Source organism: Pan troglodytes, chromosome 13, assembly GCF_028858775.2.
Source record: "Pan troglodytes isolate AG18354 chromosome 13, NHGRI_mPanTro3-v2.0_pri, whole genome shotgun sequence".
In the NCBI taxonomy this organism is placed as follows: domain Eukaryota; kingdom Metazoa; phylum Chordata; class Mammalia; order Primates; family Hominidae; genus Pan; species Pan troglodytes.
In genome coordinates, this window is record NC_072411.2 from 72,809,273 (window position 1) to 72,834,593 (window position 25,321).

Consider the following 25,321-nt stretch of genomic DNA (forward strand, 5'->3'; position numbering starts at 1 on the left):
GTCCAGCATGTAGTTAGATAATATGTGACCTGAAGCTCAGTTTAGGGCCAGTCAGCATAAAGGTGGTCGATAAAACCGTCAGTGTAAATGAGATCACCAGGGAGACCATGTCGACGGGTGGGAGGGGATCTTAGTGCACAGCAAGGTTTTATAGCGTGAGCACAGGTAGAAAACACACAAAGAAGCTCATGAAGAGGAGAACTGGGAGAATGAGGTTCATGAAAGACAAGAGAAAAGTGTTTCAGAAAGAAACGAGAAAGACCAGGTATCGTGGCTCATGCCTGTAATCCCAACACTTTGGGAGGCCAAGGTAGGAGGATCATTTGAGCCCAGGAGTTCAAGACCAGCCAGGGCAACACAGGAAGGCCTCATCTCTACAAAAATATAAATAAAAAAATTACCCAGGCATGGTGGCACACACTATAGTCCCAGCTATTCCAGTGGCTGAGGAGGGAGGATAGCTTAAGACTGGGAGGTGGAAACTGCAGTGAGTTGTGACGGCGCCACTGCACTCCAGCCTGGGCCACAGAGCAAGACCCTGTTGATGCAGGGTAAGTGAGTGCCAAAGTGGACCTTAGCTCACTGAGTTCTTGGTTTTGCCTAGGAAAGAATTTAAGGGCAAGCCAAGGGTGGAAGAAAACAGCTTTATTGAAGAGGCAGTGTTACAGCTCTGTGACTGCTCCTGCAAAGCAGGAGCATTAGGCAGAGAGTAGCAGCTCAGGGCATTTTGCAGTCATAGTTACACTCATTTTTACTTGCATGCAGATTAAGGGATGGTTTATGCAGAAATTTCTAGGGAAGGGGTACTAACCATTGGGCCATTTCCACGGAAAGGGGTGGTAACTACCAAGTGTTGCTATGGCAATAGTAAATTGACATGGCACACAGTGGGTATATCTGATTGAAAGCTGATTTTGTCCTGGCCCTGTTTTAGCTAGTTCTCAATCTGGTCCAGTGTCCAAGCCCTGCCTCTCGAGTCGAGTCCTGCTTCCTACCTCACCATCTAAAAAAAAAAAAAAAAAAAAAAGAGGCCGGACGCGGTGGCTTACGCCTGTAATCCCAGCACTTTGGGAGGCCGAGGCAGGCGAATCACAAGGTCAGGAGATCGAGACCATCCTGCCTAACACGGTGAAACCCCGTCTCTACTAAAAATACAAAAAATTAGCCGGGCATGGTGGCGTGCGCCTGTAGTCCCAGCTACTCGGGAGGCTGAGGCAGGAGAATGGCGTGAACCCAGGAGGCGGAGCTTGCAGTGAGCCAAGATCGAGCCACTGCACTGCAGCCTGGGCGACAGAGCGAGACTCCGTCTCAAAAAAAAAAAAAAAAAAGGAATGAGAAGTAATTATGTCAAATGCAGTAGAAAAATCTCCTAAGGCAAGAAGCAGAAGATCCGCTCTCACATACCGCTCTGAATCTGACACTATTTGCCAGAGCAGTTTCAGCAGTGCGGTGCAAAGCCAGCAAGGGCAAGCTGAGCCATGATGAAAATTAGAATATGGATGCCCACATGTAGAGACTCTTGGTGCTCAGGACAGGGGAAAAAAGGGCACTTTTGAAGGCCATGTGCTTTGTTTTCTGTTTCATTTTGTTTTGAGACTGACTTAAATTTGTTTATTAATTGAGGGGAAACACCCCAGGGGAATGTTTTTCCAACATTTGCTTTCCCCAGCTTTTATGAAAAGCCCTTCAACTTGTGTTTAGTTTTAACAACATCACCTTTCATGTCAATATATAATTGGGTACAATTCCCAGGTTTATTTGCTTTTAGATTAGTTGATTCTCAATTGAGTGGGGGTGGGGCGGGGCCTTTTTCTCACAGGTATCTTCAAGTCACAGTCAGAGGAAGTATCTTGTACTTCAAGAGTTCCTAAACAGCACTAAGAAAAAAAGCAAAATTCCCTGGTCAAGTAAATTTGAGAAAGCCTACACATTAAAAAAAACTCCCTCTGAGAAACTGACAAAGTATATTAGCATACTAAAGCCTCTGAGACATTCTACATTAAACAAAAAACTTTGTTTAACAGTTTAACAAACAAACTAATTTCCTCCAGGGGGAATGCTTTTTTCTCTGCATGTTAATAACATACCAGAAGAATTTTCCCTTATCACCAGTTTAGGAAACCCTGCTGTAGCCGATTGATTCTACCTACGGATTCCTTTTGGGTTTTACAATAGAGAGATTCTTCTCCATTTTATCTCTAGATTTAGGGATTGCTGTTACCTCAGGGACTTGGAGCCCTCCCTAGACTATTTACAGTAAAGAATGGTGATAATACCACCAGTTATTACCTTAGGAACCCCTTTGTAACACCAGGGTCAGTGGGTACTTAACAAAATATTGGGCTAAGGGCAAAGATGATTGAGGAGAGCTCAGCAAGAGACATCTTTAACTAAGGGTAACAAAATTCCCAGTCTGTGAAAGGATTGTTAAGTTATTAAACACTTTCCTAGGATGTGAGTTGGTGACAGGATCCAAGTGCCTCCTTATATGTCTGGAGGAAGCCATCAACTAAACTACAATGACTGTAAGATACAAAATTGGGAATGGTAACATATTTTGAAGTTCTGTTGAAATAAAGAATCATGATATTAATGCCCATGGAAATAAATGGGCGATCAACACTATGGTTTGAAAAGGGGGAAATTGTACAGCACAGATGTGTTCGTGTGGCAGTGTGCTGTCTCTAGCAGTACTCAGAGAAGAGAGAGAACAATGAAATTCTGATTGGCCCCAGTGTGAGCCCAGATGAGGTTCAGCTGCCAACTTTCTCTTTCACATCTTATGAAAGTCATTTAAGCACAACTAACTTTTTATTTTTTTTTTGAGACAGAGTCTTGCTCTGTTGCCCAGGACAGAGTGCAGTAGTGACTCAATCTCGGCTCACTGCAGCCTCCACCTCCCAGGCTCAAACGGTCCTCCTGCATCAGCCTCCCAAGTAGCTGGAATTACAGGAGTGGCCCACCATGCCCAGCTAATTTTTGTATTTTTAATAGATATGGGGGTTTCACCATATCACCCAGGCTGGTCTCGAACTCCTGGCCTCAAGTGATCCACCTGCCTCGGCCTCCCAAAGTGCTGGGATTATAGGCGTCAGCCACTATGCCCAACCCGACCAACCTTTTTTAAAATAAATATTTAAAAAATTGCTATTTCACATATATACTAGTATTTACATTTATCCACACATCAAGAATTGGAGGATAATAATCATTTCCATGAAGCCTACAATAACAATGTTTTGGCTCCAGGCTCCCTCTACTGTCTTTGAAATAATAAACAAACATTTTATGGCACCCTCCTGACTAGATTCTAATACTTATGAAAGTCAAAACAAACACAATCTCATGCAATAATAAAGGATATCCTTAGTATGATAATCAGGAAGTTCAGTATTTGAAGAAAGTTGAAAAAATATAAACTACTTAATAAAATATTAATATAAATAAAGCCATATGAAGTTGCCATTATTTGACCATTTTTTATCCACGAATGGTAATTTCATATGGTTTGACCTAATATATGAATGTTTAATTGTCAAAGAATAGTAGGGTATGTGTGTGTGTGTGTGTGTGTGTGTGTGTGTGTGTGTGTGTATGTGGTGTGTTGCAGGAAAGATTGTTGCTTTTAATAAATAATATCTATTATTAAATTCCCTAAATGCATTGGTTAATTTATATGATGTTTCTTGACAAATATTAACTACAGGATATGTAAAGTCCATGTCTTATAGGAATATATGTATTATAATTTGGGTTTAGAAGAAAAAAAATCGGCCTTCAGATTAATAAATGTGAAAATACAAAATGTTTCACATGAAAAGGTAAATGAAAGAAATGCAGCAAAGCCACATGCTTACAAGAGGAAAGCTGGAAATAAAATAGTTAACATTTTAACTGACAGAAGGAAGTAGGGCAATTTGCATAGACTTCAAACAATCTCACACTGTTGAGAAAACCAGCAAATCCTGGAAAGAATTAGAGGTAAAAGCCAAAGTCAATACACTTCAAATACCCTGGGTACTTCACAGTAACTAACAAGAAAGCATCTTCTGGGTAAGTTCACACTTCGCACGAAATAAATATTAATTCCGTTGTTGGTAGTTTTCCAAAAAGTTAATATTTTACAGTTCAGAAATTTGGTTTCTTAAATTTGCCTTTGAAGCTCGAAGAATGCCTTTTGAAGTTGTTTTCATAGTCCTAGGAATTGAGTCTAAAAATGAAAGATGCCACCAAAGATTTGTTTACAAAGATGTTCATCAAAGCCTTATTTTTATAGTTTACTGTTCACCAATTAAATCTTATGTCTGGCATAATGCCTGGTATATACTAAGTACTCAACAAATTTTTTTTTTTTTTTTTTTTAAGACGTAGTCTCCCTCTATCGCCTGGACTGGAGTGCAGTGGCGCGATCTCGGCTCACTGCAAGCTCCGCCTCCCGGATTCACGCCATTCTCCTACCTCAGCCTCCAGAGTAGCTGGGACTACAGGCGCCTGCCACCACGCTTGGCTAATTTTTTGTATTTTTAGTAGAGACGAGGTTTCACCGTGTTAGCCGGGATGGTCTCGATCTCCTGACCTCGTGATCCGTCCGCCTCGGCCTCCAAAAGTGCTGGGATTACAGGCGTGAGCCACTGCGTCCGGCCCTCAACAAATATTTTTGAAACAATGAATTACATAAGAAAAGTTGAAAAATTTCAAATTGGGGACTGTTTGAATAAATTATGGATAAATATTATACAGCCATTAAAAATGTTTTGAGACTTAAATACATTTGGGAAATGTTTAAGAGGGAAAGTTAAGCAAAAAGGATGCTAGCACCGTGTACACATCTAATGCAAATGTTGTAAAGTATATATATACATATGTGAGCACAAAGAGGATAGAAGAAAAAATAGAATTATTGACTGAGGTTATTACTGAGTGGTAGAATTCTGGATGGTTTTAATTTCTTCTTTTGTGTTTCTCTGCATTTCTTTTATAATTAGAAAAACACTAAAAGTGATTTAAACATTTTTAACATAAGGCACTGCTAACATTCAGATCTGTAATAAAAATGAGTCCATTAAAAATCAGGGAGTTAGCCAGGCATGGTAGCTCACGCCATGTAATCTCAGCACCTTGGAAGGCCAAAGTGGGTGAATTGCTTGCGCCCAGGAGTTTGAGACCAGCCTACGCAACATAGTGAGACCTTGTCTCTATAAAAAAAGAAAAAAAAAATTAGCGGGGGGCAGTGGCCTGTGCCTGTAGTCCTAGCTACTCAGGAGGCTGAGGGGATACAGAGGTTGCAGTGAGCTGAGAGGTCAGGCCACTGCACTCCAGCTTTGCAGCCTGGGCTACAGAGCAAGAGTCTCTTTTAAAAAAAAATCAGGGAGTTTAATGAAATGTAGTTGTGGGATGATTCAATATTTGTATAAGACTGGCTCTTCCTCTCCACTTTGTTAGAACGAACTCTTGCTAGACAGACACTTTTGGTAATTTATTCAGTGGTGTAAATGCACAGGCCAGGGCTAAACTGTGCTTTATTTTTGAGTATAACACCAATAATAACTTCTGCAGAAAAGTTAGGTGACTTATTTCTCAAGTTATACAAATAAAGATGAAATGTAGGGCTTTTTCATCAGAGAGAAGCAAAATAATCATCAGGGGTTCAAATAGGCACTGGACCAGGCACTTTACCTAATGATCTTTAATTCTTACGGCTATCCTGAAAGTACTTTTATTTATATACAGAATATTATGGTAGAAGTAATAATATCTCAGTTGTTGACGAATTGTCATGTGCGAGGCTCTGTGTCAGGGGCTTTATTTTCTCTCATTCCATGTTCTGAGCTACAGGGGCAGGTAGTGCATGTATTTCCACTTGGCACTTGAAGACCTTGAGGCCCAAGGTGGAAGCCAGATCACTCTAACCACTCCTCGATGTGGAGAAAATACTTTTATTCTCCAAGGTCATGAATCTTCTTTTTTTTTTAATACAGGGTCTCACTTTGTCGCCCAGGCTAGAATGCAGTGGCACAATCAAGGCTCACTACAGCTTCGACCCCCCCTTACCCCACCCCACCCGTGCCACTATGCCCAGTTAATTTTTTATATTTTTTGTGGAGACGGCGTTTCGCCAAGTTGCCCAAGCTGGTCTGAAACACCTGAGCTCAAGCGATCCGCACACCTCGGCCTCCCAAAGTGCTGGGATTGCCAGGTGCGGTGGCTCACGCCCGTAATCCCAGCACTTTGGGAGTCCGAGGCGGGCGGATCACGAGGTCAGGAGATCGAAACCATCCTGGCTAACACGGTGAAACCTCATCTCTACTAAAAATACAAAAAAAAATTAGCCAGGCATGGTGGCGGGCGCCTGTAGTTCCAGCTACTCGGGAGGCTGAGGCAGGACAATGGCGTGAACACGGGAGGCGGAACTTGCAGTGAGCCGTGATCGCGCCACTGCACTCCAGCCTGGGCGACAGAGGGAGACTCCGTCTCAAAAAAAAAAGTGCTGGGATTACAAATGTGAGCCACCGTGCCCAGCCCATTAATCCATTTTTGCTCCCTTCAGGAGCAGTAAGTAAACTAAACACTGCATTCTACAAATGAACTTGAGCTTTTCTGTCAGGGGGAAGAATAGGTAGAGAAAGAAAGTTTAATCAAATTTGAGGTTTTCTTACACTTCCTTGTAGTGGATCAATGGGAATAACCAGTCAGCCATTATCCATTCATCAGTACTAAGCAAATTCAACAAAACTAATGTTTTCAAATGTGTTGATCAAGACATACCCTTGGCCTTGTTTAAATGAAAAGTCCTCAATCAAACAAGACATTTTCTATGTAAGGGTGTTCCTGTAATAGAGGAGGCAGTGGCCTGCTATGTCCTTATCAAACTAGGGATGTATTTGTCAATGACTCCATTGAGTTCTTTTCAAAAACTTCCATTCTGGCATTTTTCCTTTGCCTCCTACCTATCATCAAGGGCTCACAGAAGATTTAAAGAATGAATGTGAACAGATGACTAAGAGAATTAAAAAATGGCCACGTCTCTGTATTCTCTTGGTTCCGGAAATGGTCCAGCTGGTTCTATTTTTATTATAATAATAAAATTTGCTATTTATTAAGCATCTTCTACATGTCAGAGCTTTATACATTTTTATGTCATTTTAGCTTCACAACCATCTACCAAGGTACATATCCCCAGCGGGTACCAACTCCAGAGATTAAATAGGGAGTACACCTGATATTATGTGTCTACCATGTGAAAGTCGAATCCAGATTTGAGTCCAACAAACACGCGTCCTTCAAAACACGTTGCCTAGCAACAAATTGATTCTAGTTACTTCCGGCATCCCAAGTGGAGAAAAATAACCAATTCCTTCCTAGAAGCCAAGCTTGAGGGACCTTTAGAATTCTGTAACAGAAAAGCTCCCCACCCGCTACTGTGACCCAAGCAGTTACTTAAACACTAATACCTCCCATTGGCCGGCGTGGCAGAGCAGCAGCTCTGGCGCTAGAGGGAACCTGGGCTGCTCTAGCTGGGGGAGAGCCGGGTCTCTGGTTCTAATCACTTGAATCTGACTTCTGGGAAAACTGGCGTCCAGGGACTCCCCCCGGAGACCCATAATCTTCCTGGGGCGACCTCAGGTTGGGGGACTAAGTCCTGCAGGGGACACTTGTTCATCCACTACCAGGGACACCCATCTCTCCCAACTCAAGACTTCTTTTTACTCCCCAAGTTTAAAACTCTGAGGCCACCCCGCCCCCTTCCCTCTCCCTCGTTTAGAATCAGGTATGGACACCGACATTCCAACCTTCTTTCTTTCTTCGGCGCTCCTGAAGGTAACCGGTGCGCGTGTGCACGTCAATCCGAGGGTGTGTGCGCCCAGTTTCCGGCGCCGCGGGACACCCACAACCGCGGGGCTGTCCCTCAGCTCGGCCGCCCGCCCCGCCCCGCCCCCCTGGACCCGCCTCCCAGGCCCGCCCCGGGCCGTCCTCGCCGCGCCCGCTCCGTCCCGCGCCCTCCACCGCCCTACGGCCTGGGCCCGCCTCCACCCTGCCTCTCCGTGGCTCCCCGGGCTGCCCCCGCCCCCGCCTCCGCCCCCGCCACCTCCCCCGCCGTCGCCCAATTCCCCCAGCCCCCACCCTCGGCTGCTGCCCGAGCTTCCTCCACGCGCCGTGCAGTCTCCACGGCGACGCTGCGTTCCCGACTCGGAGCCCCCAGCTCCGCGCGAGCAGCTAGCCGGGCTGGTTCTCGGTGTGTGCCCTTCGGATGGTCGGCTGAAGAGGGCCGCCAGCTGGTAAGACACTCCGAGGCAACGACCGGTCTCCCTCTCCCTAGCCCGGTGTGCAGTCTGACCCAGCCCCCACAGCAGACCACCCCCAGACCGGGCGCCCGAGCCTGCGGCCCGCTGTACCGCACCTGGTTCCGGCTCTGGGCCCCGGGCCCCGTGGCTGCCAGGGGCCGCCGGGAAGGGAGGATGCGCGCCACTGGGGTGCGCCTGGCTCGCGGCACCCTCCTCCCGCCGTGGTCGGAAGAGGTGAGGAAGCGCCGTTCGTGTCTAAACGGGTGTGGAGATAACTGGGCGATTCTGACAGGCTTGTCTACACTACCATTCTTTGACTTGCCGGTGCACACGCACCAACTCCTTCCCCGCAAATAACGAACATGGCCCGGCCCATCCCAGGGCTTCCCGACCCCCTTCCCTCAGTCCTTGCCCTTGCCCGGAATTCTTTTACTTATTTTTGGAAAATTAGTTAAGACATCACTACTAGCTAGATATAACTTGCTAGCCATACAAATTTCGATGGAATTTGGACAAATCATTTATATTCCCGGGCCTTATTCTCATCTTATGAGATGATGAAATTGACTTGAAACTTCCAAAATGTTGATATTGGTCTTTTGACTACTCAAACTACTCTACACTGAGCCCCTGTGGCATTTAAAGTAACACATGGTATAATGATCAATTTATTGTTTGGCATAGGTGTCTTGGCTGAATCTTATTTTTACCCTAGGAGAAACCCTGGAAGTCGCTTTTTAAAAATCTGAAAAGGACACTGGAAATGTCTTTTAATATGTTTCATTTTTCTAAAAACCAAATACAATGATCCCCAAATCCAACTTATTTTTTAATTTTTATTTTGTTTTTTGTGAATTGAAATAGTTTTGGTTTTTGTAATCTCTGGAGAACAATAATAACAATAGCATTTCTCTTTAAGTGTTAAAGAGTTTTCCAGAGCTGAAATTCCAGCATCTCTAGGTATTTCACTGCACCCACTCCAGAATTCCAGAGCTTTCTACCTACGCTCACCGGTGGAGCCACATCCTCAGTGTTTTCTCCCTTCTTTGCCCCATCCAGTTTCGGCGTTTAGAACTGGCTTCATTTGTGACAGTTCACCTTCAGGACTGGCCTCCCTGAGCTGTAAATATTAACAATAGTATAGGAGGAGGAGTTATAGTAATTGCAGTTCTGGCAGGAGATGAGTGCTACTATTATTATTTATTGGTAGCTAATTATTTTAACCTTTGCAATTTAACTCTATAAGGTAGGTGGTGTTTTTATCCACACTTTACAGTTGAGGAACTGAATCACAGAGAGGTTAAGGAATTTGCTCAAGGTCACACAATTTACTGGGATTTAAACATAGACAACCTGACTCCAGAGTCTGGAATCCTAGCACTATATTACACTGTAAAGAAAATATATAAAATTTATATTTAGTCAGTTTAAAAAATGAATGTAAGTGATGGATGATCCTTGACACCATTTGTATACACATTTGAAGCTATGCCATGAAATATTGTTCCTGCATCATGTAATGTTTCCCCCACCAAGCTCCCTGAGGATAGAGGATAGTGCTTAATCAGCTCTGTCTCTCCTTCTCACCAGAGTTGCAGGGCCAGAGTGTGTAGCTAGCTAGCTATTTATTCATTCTGTCTTTGCCTATTAGACTACAAGGTAGCTTATAAAAACCAGTAGCACAAAACAGTAAAATAATTGCATAAGTGGGATGAAGAAAAACATGTAATGTCTTCCAATATTACAAGAGAAATCTAAAATAAAAATTTTTCGAAATCTGAATTTTAAATGTTGGTAATTCATTTTATAAAAGGTGTTTTTGTTTTTTTGTTTTGTTTTGTTTTTCCTGAAGTCTGTGGAGTGTGGAGTCCAAATAATACCAATTGGGGAGGTTCAGAATCTTGTGGCCTCTGGTTGCATGACTCCTAAACTACAATTTCTGAATCTCGTGGCTAATTTGTTAATCCTGCAAAGGCAGTCTGGTCCCCAGGCAAGAAGAGGGTTTGCTTTGGGAAAGGGTGGTTATCATCTTTGTTTCAGTGTTAACTGTAAAGTGATTTCTTCCCAAAGTTAGTTTAGCCTATACCTAGGAAAGAACAAGGGCAGCTAGGAGGTTAGAAGCAAGATGGCATCAGTTAAGTCAGATCTGTGTCACTCATAATTTTCTCACTGTTATAATCTTTGCAAAGGCAATTTCACCTCTGTCCTTCCAGTTCTGCCTCCACTGCCTGCTGACTTCCTTAGGTATCTCCAGTCCTTGAGCCCAAAAGAAAGAATTTGATTGGTCCTGGTAATCACTATTACTCAGTTTGGGCAGTATGGGAAATTACATTGTAGCCCCTTAAAGGGAAACATTTGTTATAGTATTTTGAAGCTTGCTCTGTGACATACATATAAGAAGTTAGTACCCGTTTCACCTATAAGATTCTGAACTTCTCAAAGTAGAGTATCTTCATCTTTGTGTCCCCAGAGTTTAGCATAGTTATATGTGACATGTAGTAGGTGCTCATCAAATGTCTGGTATTGTATTACTATTGTCTCTTTTTTTAGAGACAGGCTGGAGTACAGTGGCACAATCATAGCTCATTGTAACCTCAAGCTCCTGGGCTCAAGCCATCCTCCTACCTCAGCCTCTTGAGTAGCTGAGACTACAGGCATACACCACCATGCCTGGCTAATTAATTTTTTATAGAGGCAGAGTTTTGCTGTGTTCCCCAGGCTGGTGTCGACCTCCCATCCTCAAGCTATCCTCTGGCCTCGACCTCCCAAAGTGTTGGGGTTACAGGTGTGAGCCACAACACCTGACCCAAATACCTGTTTTAAATAGACATTGAATAGTGCATGAAAATTTGGAACTATCATAAACTGTGCTGTTCCCATTGCCACAAGGACTGTTAAAAGATAACAACTTTATCTGTGTTCTAAATTAGTCTGCTTTTTCCCTGGAGTCAGTGATCTTTCTAAACAAGTATCAGTACTTTAGGTAGTTTTTAAAATTAATTAAAAGCCCTCAGAGATAATCTGCTTGTCTCAATCACAGTAAAGGCCCATTTTTGCTTCCCTAAGCAATTTTAATCATCCCCATAGGACATCTTTCCAAACTTTTCTTTTAGATAAAACATTGAATTGTTTCAACAGTGTCCTTCCTATATGCCAAGCTCTGCTGAACACTTTACCCAGATTATCCCATTTAATCCTTATAATAATCCACCAAAGGTGGCACCATGGTGATCCCCATTTTTCAGATGGAAGAATGGAATCTTAAAGAAGTTAAGTGACTTCTCCAGGCTCACCTGGGAAGTGACAGGAACTGGGATGTAAATCTAGTCTCTTTCACTCAAGAGCCCCATCTTCTTTTTTTTTTTTTTTTTTTTTGAGATGAAGTCTCACTCTGTCACCCAGGCTGGAATGTAGTGGCACGATCTCGGCTCACTGCAACCTTCACCTTCACCTCCCGGGTTCAAGCAATTCTCCTGCCTCAGCCTCCCGAGTAGCTGGGACTACAGGCTCACACCACCACGCCCGGCTAAATTTTTTTTGATATTTTTAGTAGAGACGGGGTTTCATCATGTTAGCCAGGATGGTCTCGATCTCCTGACCTCCGGATCCACCTGCCTCAGCCTCCCAAAGTGCTGGGATTACAGGCATGAGCCACCACGCCCAGCCCAACAGCCCCATCTTTTGAGTATTCTTTACTGCCTCCCAAGGAATTCAATGTAATGAAAGGAGACGAAATGGACATTTCCTAGCTAATGATAAAGCCAGACCTAGCAGAGCGTGGGTCTTCATCAAGGGCTGGGATCTGTGCATCCTACGTTTTCACCAGGTGAAAATGGGAGGAGAATTATGTGCACGAATGTTTCATCTAGGTGAAGGGTTGAATGTTGCAATCCCTGAAGATCCTAGAGCTAGAAAGGAGAGGACTGCTCTAAATATAAAGGTGGGCCAGCAAGGTGGCTCACGCCTGCAATCCCAGCACTTTGGGAGGCCCAGGCAGGAGGATCGCTTAAGAGCCAGGAGTTCAAGACCAGCTTGGGCAACAAAGTGAGACCCTGTCTCTTCAAAAATAAAAAAAAAATAGCCGGATGTGGTGGTGCACACCTGTGGTCTCAGATACTCAGGAGGCTGAGGTGGGAGGATTGCTTGAGCCCAGGTGATCGAGGCTGCAGTGAGTCATGATCATACCATCACACTCCAGCCTGGGTGACAGAGCGAGACTCTGTCTCAAAATAATAATAATATTATTAATAAATATAAATGTGATGCTGTACATCACATTTATATACAGGTACTCAGGGGATTGTGGAACTCTGTGAAGTGAAAGTGTCTCTCAGGGGAGATGATGTTAGATTTCTTTTGTTAAGGCCTTATTTAGTTCATTATTGCTTTGTTTCCCCTTTGGAGCTTTGCTGCCCTAGATAAGCAGAGGAAAATCTTTCATTTATCCTAGAGTTTGGTCTTCCACAACTGTGTTTCCCCAAAAGATGCCGTGCTGTTCTGATAGACTTTAGTTCTCTGTGAGCCTCTTGGAGAGCTAATCGAATTAACATATGTAATGTTGGCTTGGTCAGGGTTCCCCAGAAAGCAAAGCCTGAGGCAGAAGTTTATATACAGCTGCTTTATTCAGGAGCATAAGTCAATATAAAGGAGTTGGATTTAAAAAAAAATAATAAATTAATACGAAATAATGACGCTTTGCTTTTAATGTCCACAGTCTTGGCCCTGAATTTTATATTCCAGAAATCCCTCAGTACGTAATAATTATGATAATTTTTAAAGTCTGGTTTGGGTGTGGGAACAAGTGTTAGAGGGGTGAGGAAGTGGATTGTTACTTAGGAAAATTTTAAGTGTGGCCGCTCCCATACTTGAAAAAAAAGTAAGAGTTTATTTTTCTCTTAACTATGAGAATGAAATTTATCCAGATATATAAAAGGCTACATTATACGAAAATCAGTCCTATGATCAGGTAACTTAGGTAAAAATTCATAGAGAAAACATTGTACCTTTATATTAATAAACACATGAGAACTTATGAGGTAAGAATTATATTTTAGAATCAAAAGTAATTTCTATATGTATTTGTTTAAATAATACTTTATTAAAAATACCATAGCTTGAGATACTGTGGAAGAATTTCTTCTTGTTCTGGTCACATGTACTCTAAAAGGTGTTTTGTTGTTGTAGTTGTTGTTTTTTGAGACAGAGTCTCGCTCTGTTGCCCAGGCTGGAGTGCAGTGGCACGATCTCGGCTCACTGCAACTTCGCCTCCCGGTTTCGAGCTATTCTCATATCTCAGCCTCCCGAGTAGCTGGGATCACAGGCACCTGCCACCATGCCCGGCTAATTTTTGTATTTTTAGTAGAGACGGGGTTTCGCCATGTTGGTCAGGTTGGTCTCGAACTCCTGACCTCAGGTGATCCACCTGCCTTGGCTTCCCAAAGTGCTGAGATTACAGGCTTGAGCCACTGCGCCCGGCCTTAAAAGCTGTTTTTTATTTTTGTGACACCAATAAACTGGAATGTGGCAGATAATTTATGTAAAACCAAAAAGATAACAGAGAATTTCTTTTTTTTTTTAACTTTCATTTTAGGTTTGGGGGTATGTGTGAAGGTTGGTTACATAGGTAAACGTGTCATGAGGGTTTGTTTTACATATTATTTCATCACCCAGGGATTAAGCTCAGTACCCCTTAGTTATCGTTTGTGCTTCTCTCCCTCCCCACCCCCTCCCCCAGAAGGCTTAATTTCTCTAGATTTTTTTTAAACTAAATTTCATAATCCAGAAGAATGAGGTTTTACAGTTAGAATGGAAATAATGCTACTAAATACAAAAACAAAATACATACTTAATACCCAACTGACAGACTGTGTTCTGTGTTCTATTTGTATTTTAAATCTATATAAGTGTTTAGAGACTTATGAAGTAAATATTTTGGTTTTTGCAGGACTTCTGTAGACAAGACAGATACTGTAAAGGTGAGAGTATATAATTTTTTTAGGATGTTTTGAGTCTATTTTAGCATCAATTTATACAGTTTTTAAATAACCAGCTTTAGTATAAAATTGTATCTTATTCTAGCTAGTAGAAATGTTTACATAAAGGCTATTAGTAAATTATTTCAAATATCTCAAACTAAAATAATAATGCTAGTTTTTATTTCTGCTTCCATTTTAGACAGCAAAGAACAAACAGAATGGCAGATTGCTAATGTTTGATCCAAACGGTAAATGATTTATTACTTTGAAAGAATATGTTTAGCCACTATTTTATCCTAAATAGTAAGAAGACTATTGGAATCTTGAGTGTCATTGAATGACTTAGTAATTAAATCCTTTATTATGTTGCCTATCCTTTTAAAAATCCTAAATATTTGCCATTTAGAAATGTATGTTAGGGACATCAGTGTTAATAAAATACTGAGGGTATTTTTTTCTCTTTCAGAAAAAGCGATGATTGAATCAAACGAAGCAATGTCAGAGTAAGAAGATGTCTTTGATTGTGCAGCTGATCTCTCCCATGCCTTTTAAGCAATTAGAACTAGATAATGCAGCCATTTGTCACCCAATTAAATTTGAAAGGCCAGAAATGCATGGATTAGCACTTCAGCTTTTGCTGCAGTCAAAGCAATTGTTACTTAGATAGAAGGACAGTTAAAATGAAAAATGAATTTTGATAAAAATGTAGAAGTATAGATAATATTCACTTCTACTTTTTAATGCTTAAACACCCTGTATTCCGTATTTTATTTGTATCATAATTTTCATTGCTCATTCCTATTTCCCTTTGATACTTATTTCTTTCACAATATTTCTTCAAGTGAATATGTACTTTAAAATTAAACAAATTATTTACTATAACATGAATTGTTACTACTCAATAAAGAAAATAATCACCTCAACTAGTTGAAGAAACTGGTGTTAAAAAAATTGTATTCTTTCCAGCCTTTTGGCTAAGATCAAGTGTAAAAAAATCACAGTACAATATCAATATAGTAGCTAAATTTTAAATATCTGCTCTGTTCAAGGCTCTGATTCTGATAATCTATTAAAGCCCTTCCTGTAGTCATCTCCTACTTTCTGAAAAAAAAAATCTCTATTTATTCTATGAAAAATTACAGCTTGAAAGTTGATCATAAACACATTTGTGGGGATTACTGACAAATTAGTAGGTACTGTTCTGGTGGGATTCTTCTATTCAAATTCATATTGTTTTTGTTTATTCTAAATATTGACTGGGAAAAATTCTACCCTAGGCAACATATATTTAAATTTTCATATTGTCAAAACGAAAAATGTCCACCTTGGCTTTTGTTGTAAATTATATGTATATTACATATTATATAATACATGTTTTTATATTAAAGAGAAAGTAATGTATAGCAAATCAGTGACAGAGGACCTTATTTATTTTCATTTAAAGTTACAATCAACCAGAAAAAGAGTCTTGTTACATATAGTAATCTACATGTAATTTTATATGTATCCTATTACATGGTTGAAAACATTTAATAAAATATAAAAAATGTTTAGTTGTCTTTGAGGGATATTTGAAATATAACTTTCAATAATAGTAATAGAAGTTACTAGATCATAGATGAAAAGAAATTACTGTTGTATCAATGAGCCCCAATGTTCTTTGAGTGATAAGCAGTGTTGGAACTGGAGCAAGGGGTGTTCCACCTCCTGAGGTAGATAAACCCCGGGGATAAATCAGATGCAGTCTAGGCCAAAATAGAAAAGCAGAGTGGCTACTTGTTCTCTTGATCTCAGTCATAATTGCATCTGCCTCTCAAACTGCTTCTTGCAAGGTCAAAATGATCATTTCCCTTTAATTTGCTTTCAGAGAAGGACAAGGGTGGTTAGTGTAGCCAGTAAGCTTCACAGGTGTGTAGTTTTGTCACCTCAGGTACTTCACCTGAGGTGAAGGTAAAAAGAGTTTAAGGTAAACAGGGCTAGTCCTAGAGAAAAATGATCAAGTAGGAAAAAACATTGGAGTGGGGAGATCTTTGCATGGGAAGAGTGTGACTGACCTGCAAAGCTGATGAATTTTTTCAGCATAGCTTCCATTCCACTCTCCACCCTGCTGCTGGCTTCATAGTTGGACTGGCAAGTGAGATTTGCCAAAAGAGTTCATTTAGGTTGGGTTAGGGAAAACTAAAAGTTTTTTCTTTGCTTTAGTTTTTGTATTTTTCACTCCAGTCCCAGCCACAAGAAGTATGTGGACTCTATAAACCACAAGTTTCAAACTTCTGGGCACACAAATGCCACATTTAACATTTTCTTTTTCCTTAGAAATCCTATGTGGGGAAGATTTTGTCTACCCAGCAAATTGCTTTTAGTTAACAAACTATTTTCAGCAGCAGAAATAAAATATGTATTTAATGCTGGATAAAGTTTTCTAGATTTTGGACCTTACTGGATTTTTTGGTCAAGCTTTCAAGCATAAAGATTGAGGGGAAAATGGCTGAAGCAAATCCACAGCACTCAGCGCTGACTGAGCTTGAAAAAAAATTGTATCTCTAGGACTTTTCTTACATAATCACATGCTTTATCACCTTTTCTAAAATGAATAATGAGCTATTTTTTATTCCCATTTTTATACCTCAAGTAAATGCCTCTTTGGACGCAGACCAAGATTGACAAGCAAACTTAATACCTCACCAACACAGGTCTCTGTAAATGCAGCTAAAACATTCTCAGAAAAGTAAGTTTTAATTAATTTTGTTTTTAGGCCCATGTTTGACAAGTATAAATCATTTTATGACAAAGTTTAAAATAGAAATCTCCTGAAAAAATTATTTCAATAGAAGTTTTGGGACACTAAATATACCCAACACGCTGAGGAAAAAATTCTGAAACTTAGGTTATCTGCCCTCTAGCATAAATATGTTCCAATGGAATGTCTAACCTGATTAACTCTAATTTTATTAAGTACTAAATTAAAGACTTTTGCATTTCCAAAGAATATTATTGCATAAAGTAAAATTTTAAATCTTTCCTCAATTGTAATTGTAGTTAACAAAAACAGATCTGTTAGAGTATACTGGTTACCTGTTTTTCTTAGTTAGGGGCTTTATTACCATAAATAACATCACTTTCTCAAATAGAAGTCAATAGATTTTAGGTGAAGAGGAAATTGACCTTTGGGCCTCCGATTCTTTGAAACTGTGCAAGAAAGACCATAGAAAGTGAACAGAAAAGTCATTTATGTCTTACTGTTAAAATCAGGATTTGATCAGCTCTCATATAGGTATTTTTCTGGCATGTTCACTGCTTCCAAATAGTAATGTTCCATTTACTTCAGGTCATTGAGTATGTTGGCTGCCTCCATGTGTGTTTCATTAAAATTATTATAGGCATTTCCAGTTATTCAAATACCCAGAACTATACTAGCTAAATTCCTGTTTTAAGGGATGTAACTCAGTGAATATGTAAGTGCCATATTTTATTCTAAAGCACACATTTTTTTCATATTTTAACACCTTTTACAATCAATGTCATCTTACACTTATATTTGGCAATATATTTTTCTTTTTTCGTGTACATAAAACAATGGTATGTCTTATAATAAACAGATTGTATCTTAGATTCAATGAAATACTTTAATTCAGGGAAGAAAAAAGACATCAAAGCCCTTTTATGTAGATCAGCTATGAGAGCATATAAATTTTAGTAATCACTAGTGTGGTGACCTTTTACATAACAGGAGTCTCACAATCCTGGAAACTGAATATTTCAGTGATTCTACAACTTTTCATATGTAGTAGAGTTTCTTCTTGGATGCTTTCTGTCACAATTAGAAGATCAAACAGGGCAGAGGCAGAACAAATGTAAATCATCTTTGCTGTGCATTTTTCATTTCCAGAGAAGGGTTTTGCTTTAGCCATATATACTGGGGGAGTAAAGATTCCATTCCCTCCCATAGTATTAAGGATGTAACAACCTGGTCAACCTATTTGCTAAATTAGTGCATAGGACCACTCACTTAACTACTAATGTTCTGGATTCACATTTCCACGAGGGAAAAAAACAGAGCCATTGTAACTTTGGGGAACAAATAATACTTTACATCTTTTTATATATTTCCATGCAAACTAGAAGGTGAATTTTTAGAACTTAATGAAGGAGACAAATTGAAAGATTCTCAAGACCTCAAAAAAAGAGAGCTGGGGGGCTGGGCACAGTGGCTCATGCCTGTAATCCCAGCACTTTGGAAGGCCGAGGTGGGTGGATCACAAGATCAGGAGTTCAAGACCAACCTGGCCAAGATGGTGAAACCCCGTTTCTACTAAAAATACAAAAATTAGCCGGGCATGGTGGCAGGTGCCTGTAATCCCAGCTACTAGAGAGGCTGAGGCAGAGAATTGCTTGAACCTGGGAGGCAGAGGTTGCAGTGAGCCGAGATCGCGTCACAGCACTCCAGCCTGGGTGATAGAGCGAGACTTGGTCTAAAAAAAAAAAAAAGACCTGGGTTTTTTTTCCCACAAGCATAGGGTGCTGTCTTTGTGAACAGAGGGCACCTCATTAAGAATTCCTTGTTTCAATGTGTTATTTACTAACATGAAGCTTCAAGTTTAAAGATTAAAAGGGAGAGTTAACCCATTTTTAATTAAGCTACTTAATGAAAAAGGCTATTTTATATTATGACCAAGGGCTAATATTAGTGTTGGACTCTGCATAAGCATAGCATTTAGCAATGGCAAAAATCGATTTATAAACTTAAAAACTCGAGGCTAATTTTCTTAGTTTTATTCCATCATATCACTATGATGTACCAAAGACATTTGTATAAGTGATTACTTAAATGCTCTGTGTTAAAGAACTCTGAAAAGAGTCTAAGAATTGTTATATGATAACAAATGCCAGTCAGCAATAGAATTTTAATCATTGTAAAATAATTTGTAATGCTTTTCCACAAAGAAGATACTACATTTTAGCTATTTAGTTTATTGTTGACATATTATATTGTATGTTTATATTAAATGTAGTGTCTGTGTTTAAAGCATTAAACAGAATTATGACCTAAGAAAATATTTTTTCACTGTCTAACATATAGGAAGGAAGTCCCTTCTAAGAATATTGAAAATAAAGTCTCTTTAAAGACTACTGAAAATAGAGTATCTTCAAGGAGTATCAAAAGTAAAGATATCTTAACAAATCTACAGTCTGACCTATTGTCATCTTCCTGCTTAAAAGAAAGCACAGGTAATAACATTTGTTTCATTGAATTAACTAACTATGGCTTCTAATTGAACCCTCCTTTTCTGCGACCTCTGGGAACTGACAACTCTGTAGATCTGGGGCGGGTCATGAGAATCAGTAGTTCTTCAAAGTCATGTTCTAGGTGATTCTTACATTCAGCCAGGTATGAGATCCATGGATATGCATTACATAAGATGGTAATTACAGAGTCTTAAGTCCTGGAACGAATTAAAATACCTATGAAAGCATTAACACGTTCCATTCATTTAATAACCAGAGTGAAAGCCAGAGTGCCAGGCACTGGTTTAGAGGCTATGGATACAAAAGTTGGCAAAATAGGGAAAACCTTTGTCCTTATAAAGTTTACATTCTAGTAGAAGACAGACAGCTGACTATTAAAAATAAAAAACAGGCCAGGTATAGTGGCTCATGCCTGTAACTCTCAGCACTTTGGGAGACCAAGGCAAGAGGATCAGCCCAGGTCGAGCCCTAGAGTTTGAGACCAGACTGGGCAATATAGCAAGACCCCATCTTTGAAAAAAATTAAAATTAAAAAAGAAAAATTGGCAAGCACGCTAGTATATACTTGTAGTCCTAGCTACTAGGAAGGCTGAAGCAGGAGGATTGCTTGAACCCAGGAGTTAAAGGCTACAGTGAACTATGATCATGTCCCTGCACTGGGTGGGTGACAGAGCAAGACCCTGTCTCAAAAAGAAGTTTAAAAATTTTTGAAAATTAAAAATAAAAATAAATAAAAATAAAATAAAAATAAAAAAATAGGCTGATGCAAAGATAGTTATCCAAGTTGATTGTTCATAGCTACAGAATTAACTCCTTGTTTTACTCTTTCTACCCTTCTCACTACTGCACTTGACTAGTCTAAAAGAAAAAACAATTAAAAACACGAACACTGTAAACTTAGCACTTTTAGGTGGGTGGATCACTTGAGGCCAGGAGTTGAAGACCAGCCTAACCAACATGGCGAAACCCCATCTCTACTAAAAATACAAAAATTAGCTGGGTGTGGTGGCATGCGCCTGTAGTCCAGCTACTCAGGAGGCTAAGGCACAAGACTCGCTTGAACCTGGGAAGCAGAGAATGCAGTGAGCCGAGATCACATCACTGAACTCCAGCCTGGGCGACAGAGTGAGACCCTGTCTCCAAAAAAATAAATAAATAAAAATAAAAACACAAACACATAAGGTAATTGCAGGTTGTGGTAGGTGCTATAATGTAAATAAACAGCTCCTGGAGAGAGGACTGCTTTAGATCTAGGGATCAGGAAACTTCTCTCATGCTGCTAACTGTTTGTGAAGTGAATGAGACAGTTCCTGTGACATCACAAAATGTCCCTAATTCCTCATTATGACCTCCCTTGGTGACATCAGTGCATTGAGTCAGTCTACAGGCTAGGTGCACACTGGACGATCAGGGTGGTTGTGAGCTGATGGAGACTGTAAATGAACCAGAAACAGGTAGACAGATGGCCTGAATAACACAACCGTCATACTCTTGGAAGAACTTGATATTCCTTTTCAGGGTAGCATTTTGGGTTTAGAGTCAGGAGTTTGTTTTAGAGTCATTAGTTTTACCCTTTTTTTTTTTTTTTTTTGTTCTGTGTTTTCTTAACATTGTCTTCTATGAAGCTCTCCTAGATTTCCTCATTTTCTTCTTTCTAACACAATGTATATACACTATTTAGAGTAGCTCATGGCTACCTTCCCATCAAAGAAGGCATCTCAGAGACTTCCCAGGCACTCAAAATCATACAAGGTGGGGTGGATGTAACACAAGTTCAATTTCAAACTGTGAAAGACTTCCACAAAGCTGAAGGAGCCAGCAGGCTCACTCAGTAGTATTTCCCCAGGAGATGATTTAAACTTACTTTAATAGAAGTATATTTATTTTATTGTGTATTAGTAAAAATAGTACAAGATATAGTTAAGAATATGGACTCTAGGGCCAGACCGACTCACAGATCTACCACTTAATTAGCTGTGTGAAGTTGGCCAGTATATTTAACCTCTGTGTCCCTCAGTTTCCTCACCTATAAATGGGAATAAAAATAGTACATACCGCCTTGATGTTGAGAGATTTAAATGAGTTAAAATATGTAGTGTTTTGAATATAAGTTTGTTATGATAATTATGTTACTTTTATTAATATATCAGTTTAATGAATAGTAATAGGATCTGGCAAAATTTAATTTGCGAACTTTTCTATCTCTTTTGATTAAATTAGGTATATTCTCTTTTAGGTGAAGTGAGCAAAGATGCAGTCATTGTAAAGCAGGAGAAAAATAATGAATATTGCCTTCAGGATATTGATGATAAATTGTCAGAATCAGCAGAGGATGATGGTGAAGATGATACCAATGATGAAGATGATGATGAAGATAGTAACCCTAAAAAGAATACTCAGGCCCCACTAGAGTTAATGGCAGAAGTAAGTTTTACTTGTGCATATAATTGAAGAAACTTTAAAATATTGAAATAACTAAAGATTGAAGATTTAAAATCACTACTGTGAGAACTAAAAAAGTAGATCTCATGGAGGCAGAACATAGAATGGTGGTTACCAGAAGCTGGACGGGAAGAAGGGAGATAAAGAGAAGTCCATTAAGGGGCACAAAAATACAGTTAGATGGAAGGAATAAATTCTAGTATTCAGTAGTACAGTAGGGAAATTATAGTTAACAGTAGTTTATTGTATACTTTAACCAGAAGAGAAAAATTGTAATATTCCCAGCACAAAGAAAAGATAAGTGTTTAAGATGATGGATAATCCAATTGCCTTGATTTGATCATTACACATTGTATACAAGTATCAAACATGTACCCCCAAAATGTATACAATATTATATATCAATTAAAAATAAACATTTTTAAAAATTAATAAAAAGATCCTTGTCCACACACAGATGCTTACCTGGCTACTTATCTCTCTTACTACTTTCACCAGGTTAGAGGTGAAAGAAGATTCTGGAAGGGACATGCAGTATTTTGGTAAAGCTGAGGCAGGAGTAAGAGAAGTTTTGGTATAAAACTCTTCAAGGACTGCTTTAAGGAAAGCTTTCTATACACTGGGCACCATGCTAGTTGCTGGGGATATAGAAATAAATAAGAGAGACATGTCTTTGCCCTTGATAACATGCATATATATAAATAATTACAATAAGATGAAATGTATGCTAGTAACAAAAGTTATTTATTAAGTTTTCTGGGAACAGGGAGGATTAAGGGACTAACTGAAAAAAGAAGCAGGAGGATCAAAGAATAAGAGGAGGATTTTTAGAGGAAGAGACACAAATAGAATCTTGGAAACCTGAAGGAAGAGGCAAGTATAGAATTCATCTGTTAAAACAAGAGAAGGCATTACTGGCATCAGAAAAGGCATATGTGAAGGCATTGAAGCCTGAAACAACACACTCAAAAATTATACATAAGCATTTACTGATAATTCTATGGAGAACAAAACAATTTTATCTCGCTTGTTGTGATATCACAGTCTGCCTTTAATTATTATTATACAACCTCATGTATGTTGTATAATAGGACACTCATTTCCCTTTCCCATCCTTTGTATTATTTCCCATACATTTTACTTCTATCCATGCATATGTTGTAAGCCCTTCAATACATTATTTTTTTTAATGGTTAATTCTCTTTTCAAGAGATTTTAAAATCTCTTTTCAAATGTCCTTTATATTTACCCACATATGTGCAGTTTCTGGATCATAGCTTTCTGTAGATCCCAATTTCTACCTGATATCACTTTTCCTTTACCCAAAAAACTTCCTTTAGTATTTCTTATAATGCAGTTCTACTGGCAATAAATTCTCTCAGCCTTGTTTTGTCTTAAAAGGTCTTAATTTCATTTTCATTTAAAACAAATTTTTAGCTACAGAATTCTAGATTGCCAAGATTTTTTTTTTAGGGCTTTGAATGGTTGCTTCATTGTTTCATAGCTTGCATAGTTTCAGAAGAGATATCTGCTGTTCTTATCTTTATTCATCTGTATATAATATGTCTTATAAAAATTTTTTCTTCCATATTATTTTATTTCACAATTTAATTATGATGTGCCTAGGTGTGGTTTTCCTCATATTTCTTCTGCTCCTTAAGATTCTTGGATCTGTGAGTTTATAGTCTTCATCAAGTTTGGGAAATGTTCAGTTATTCTTCAAATATTTTTTCTGACCTCTGCTCTTCCTCTTTTCATCTAAGGTGCAATTGCTAAAACGCTGAACCACTCACTATTGTCCCAGAGGTCACTGATATACCACTTAAATTTTTTTCAGTTTTTTTCATATTTTTTTAGATAATATCTATTGCTATCTCTTCAGGTTTATAATCTTTTCTTTGCAGTTATAATCTGCTGTTAATCCCATCCTGCATTATATTTTTTTGCATTTCAGATACTATAGTTATCATCTCTAGAAGTTCTATTAAGATTTTTTATACCTATTATTTCTGTCATCATCATGTTCATATTTACCTCTGTTTTTGAGCATATGGCATATAATAGCTGTTTTAACATGCCTGCCTGCTATTTTATCATCTTTGTTAATTCTAGGTCAGTTTCTACTGCTTGTTTTCTCCTGCTTATGGGTCTTATTTTCCTCCTCCTTTGCATGCCTGTATTTTTTTGTTTGTTTGTTTGTTTGTTTGTTTGTTTGTTTTAACAGATGGGGTCTTGCTTTGCCAGGCTGGAGTGCAGTGACTACTCACAGGCATGATCATGTTACACGACACCCTTAAACTCCTGGGCTCAAGCAATCCTGCCTCAGCCTCCTGAATAGCTGGGGACTACAGGTGCACACCACCACACCTGGTACCTGGCAATTATTTACTGAATCCCAAACATTGTAAATCTTATGTTTTGGGGTACAAACTTTTTTTGTTTTTCTGTAAATATTGTTGGACTTCGGTAAATATTTGTTCTGGTGCACAGCTAAGGTGCTTGGAAGCAGGTATCTCTTTGACCCTTGCTTTTAAGCTTTGTTAGGGAGCATCCGGGGCAGCCTTTATGTAGCATAAGGACAGTACTAAGGCAGTGCCCTTATGGGGATTCTCCCCAGTGTGCTGCGTGTTAGGAGGACCTTCCACTCTGGCTGGTAAGAACATGAGCTGTTCTCAACCCTGTCTGATAGCCAGTGATTATTCCACCTGCTCATTCTAGTGATTCTTTCTCCAGATTCAGATAGTTTCTTCACACTCACATGCAGATCATTACCAGCCAAAGACTCAAAGAAACACCTCTGCAGATTGCTGGAGCCCTCTGTCTTTGTGAAACTCCCTCCTCTTTTGAAAATTATAGCCACCTTGGCTATAATCTCTGCAGTCCAAACTATGTTATTTCAACCCAGAGAAATCACTGGTTTCTGTTTAGATTTTTCTTCCTCATGCTGGCCCCTGGAAACAGCCTACAAGTGGTAAGCTGAGGCAATCATAGGACCCACTTTGTTTCCCTACTCTAAGAAATATCACTGTCCTGTGGTATCTGTTGTCCAGTGTCTGAAAACTGTTGTTTCATATATTTATGTCTAATTTTATGGTTGTTTAAGGAAGGACAGTAAGTCTGCTCTCTATTACTCCATCAGGGCCGAAAGCCTCAATTAGATTTTTAGCACAAAATAAAAAATGCTTATGTACTTCTCTTCTTAGATAATTTAATTGCTAGCCATGGAATCATATAAAGAAATCAGTCATATTATATTTACTATATTTCCTTCCTAGAATAAAGCATATATAGGAAATTTTGAAACCTCCTTAATATTATAAGGTGCTTTTAAGAAAGAAGAAGAAAAATTGATGCCAAATATTAGAAAGACTTCAC

General features: G+C 39.3%; 1 protein-coding gene and 1 long non-coding RNA gene across 11 annotated transcripts in view; one reads left to right on the forward strand and one right to left on the reverse strand.

Moving 5' to 3' along the window:
* Positions 1-7,915, reverse strand: part of LOC107973823 (uncharacterized) — a 49,604-nt gene extending 41,689 nt beyond the window's left edge. Inside the window, exon 1 of the long non-coding RNA XR_010149782.1 lies at positions 7,791-7,915. This is a non-coding gene — a long non-coding RNA (uncharacterized LOC107973823). The remainder of the gene's footprint in view (positions 1-7,790) is intronic.
* ERICH2 (glutamate rich 2) overlaps positions 7,462-25,321 on the forward strand; it is a 28,619-nt gene continuing 10,759 nt past the window's right edge. The window contains exons 1-8 of one of the 10 annotated variants that reach the window (XR_010149780.1): positions 7,771-8,276; positions 14,227-14,257; positions 14,457-14,505; positions 14,724-14,760; positions 16,890-16,985; positions 19,338-19,486; positions 21,741-21,928; positions 22,713-22,819. Coding sequence is in view for 9 of the 10 variants with exons in the window: in XM_009443732.2 (XP_009442007.1) it covers positions 7,771-8,276; positions 14,227-14,257; positions 14,457-14,505; positions 14,724-14,760; positions 16,890-16,985; positions 19,338-19,486; positions 21,741-21,928 (1,056 nt within the window). In the remaining variant the exon portion in view is untranslated. Of the gene's footprint in view, positions 8,517-13,001; positions 13,033-14,226; positions 14,258-14,456; positions 14,506-14,723; positions 14,761-16,889; positions 16,986-19,337; positions 19,487-20,852; positions 20,959-21,740; positions 21,929-22,712; positions 22,820-25,321 lie in introns of those variants that run through there. The other 9 variants (XM_063790553.1, XM_054679108.1, XM_063790554.1 and 6 more) reach the window with 9 other exon arrangements.